General features: G+C 62.8%; 1 protein-coding gene across 1 annotated transcript in view; it reads left to right on the top strand.

Annotated features, from left to right (window-relative positions):
• The first annotated feature begins 1,034 nt into the window (after positions 1-1,034).
• The window catches only part of SLC39A11 (solute carrier family 39 member 11), a 115,202-nt gene continuing 114,071 nt past the window's right edge, over positions 1,035-2,165 (top strand). Inside the window, exon 1 of the mRNA XM_035901551.1 lies at positions 1,035-1,143. Coding sequence (XP_035757444.1) covers positions 1,036-1,143 — 108 coding nt within the window. The 5' untranslated portion in view covers position 1,035. The remainder of the gene's footprint in view (positions 1,144-2,165) is intronic.

Genomic DNA, 2,165 nt, shown 5'->3' with positions numbered 1-2,165 from the left:
GTCCCGCGGGGACGGGCGGGCGGGGGGGGGGTCCGACCCAGGCACCCACCCCGCAGGGTCTGGCAGCGGCCCTGGGAGGGCCCTGGAGGGGAAGGAAGGCGGCAGCGGGTGTGATTCTTAATGTCCTGGCGTCGGAAGGCGTGCGCTCGGGTAGATGGGCGTACGGCGGTGTGAATACACGCGTGTTTCGGGGTGTCTGTAGGTCTGTCTCTTCACAAACACGCGTGTATTTGCTGAGCCGGCCAGCTCCCTGGGTCGTCACCCGGTGTGCGGAGCGTGGCGAGCTCGGGTGACCCTCCCTGGGTCCTCGGTGACCCCTGGGGTGCAGCCCTTGGGCCCCCTCTTGGAAGAAGCGGGACGCGATGCACGCGCCTGGGAGCAGCCCGGGGACGTGGGACCAAGGGTCCCCTCGCTCGGAGAGGTTTGGGCGCTGCTTCTCCAGAGCTGCTCTGCCCTGGTGCCGGCTGGGGGGGCTGAGCCCAAAATCAGCACGGGGATGTGGTGCGTCCCATCCCTCCTTGGTCCTTCCTGCTCCTCTGAGCTCGGATTAAATTGTAACCAGCCGGGTGCTGCCAGGGCGTTCGCCGTCAGCGCCTGGGACGCTGGGGTTTGGCACGGGTAAGTGCCCCCCCCCCAGAAGCGGGACGCGATGCACGCGCCTGGGAGCAGCCCGGGGATGTGGGACCAAGGGTCCCCTCGCTCGGCGAGGTTTGGGCGCTGCTTCTCCAGAGCTGCTCTGCCCTGGTGCCGGCTCGGGGGGCTGAGCCCAAAATCAGCACGGGGATGTGGTGCGTCCCATCCCTCCTTGGTCCTTCCTGCTCCTCTGAGCTCGGATTAAATTGTAAAGCCTTGCTTAAGGGGAAGAGAGCAGCTCAGAGGGGTGGTGCAGGGAGGATGGTTAAGCTCACTCTGTCCCCTTTGGTAAGAAGGGGTTTGGCGCACGCTCCCCCGTTAGCCAGGGAGGAATTTGGGGTTATTCTTTGTCTTTAAACACCGGGCGCTTTTCCTGACGCACCTCGTCTCTCCTAGGTCAGCATGATCCCGGGGCACGGGCCGGTGATCCAGTCGGTGCTGGGGACCTTCCTCACCTGGGGGCTGACGGCGGCTGGCTCGGCGCTGGTGTTCGTGTTTTCCAGCGGGCAGGTGGGTGCCGGGATCGTGTCCTCTGTCCCTGAGAGGCGAGCGGGGTCCAGGGGCTGCGCTCTGCTCACGGGGGGGGTTTGGCAGCCTGGTCCCAAGCGTGAGGGACTTAATGTTGCCCCTGGGAGGTCCTGGGGCAGGAGGAGAAAAAAATCCAGCTCCTATCTCTCCCGTGTGCCAACACAGAAGAGGAGGAAATCAAATTCCTGACCCTGGGCTGTGGTATGTGCTGTAGCGCAGCTCGGGAGATGGGGCAGAGCCGCAGGCAGGGCTCTGTGTTTGGAACAGCAGGTTCTCCTCCTGTAACCTGGTTTCTCCGGTGTAGGATTCGGGTCAGCCCCGTGCTCAGAACAAGCAAAAAGTGCTGATGGTTAAGTCATCTCGTATTCCAAAATTAGAGGCCCCCCTTGCTGCTGTGTTCAAAATTGCCCGGATGAATTTATTATTTATGCCTCTCTCATGTGATGATTTATTCAGGAGTTTGTTGCAAAGTGAGATTCCCTTTGCAGTAGCACGTTGGGCCCTTCCTGGGGGAGGGCGACGCGCTAAAGGAGAAAAACTGCGCCGGGAGTGAAGCGAGCAGGATGCGCGCTGGGTCACTGGCAGGGGAATGGCTGGGTTTATAGCAGCCTGTTATTGGAGGGATCAAAACCTTCAAGAGGGGGGGGAAACCCAGGGCGGCCTGGGAGAGTTTCTGGTTTACCTTTCTGTAGCCTCAGAGCATTTTGGCATGGGCACTGGGTGGGCTGAACCCCATCCGGGTAGTGTTGGTGGGTTGAGGGAGCCCAGGACGCGCTACAGGGTCTTGGTGGTGGTGGGTACCATCACCCCGGGGCGGCAGGCTCCTCGGTGGGTGCCATCACTCCGGGGTGGTGGGCTCCTTGGCGTGTGGGGCATGGCTCTTGGTGGTGGTGGGTGCCATCACTCCGGGGTGGTGGGCGCCTTGGCGTGTGGGGCGTGACTCTTGGTGGTGGTGGGTACCATCACCGCGGAGCGGCAGGCTCCTTGGTGTGCGGGCACGGCTC

Source organism: Egretta garzetta, unplaced genomic scaffold, assembly GCF_000687185.1.
Source record: "Egretta garzetta isolate BGI_Z169 unplaced genomic scaffold, ASM68718v1 scaffold19, whole genome shotgun sequence".
In the NCBI taxonomy this organism is placed as follows: domain Eukaryota; kingdom Metazoa; phylum Chordata; class Aves; order Pelecaniformes; family Ardeidae; genus Egretta; species Egretta garzetta.
This window is presented reverse-complemented; position numbering and strand designations above follow the sequence as displayed.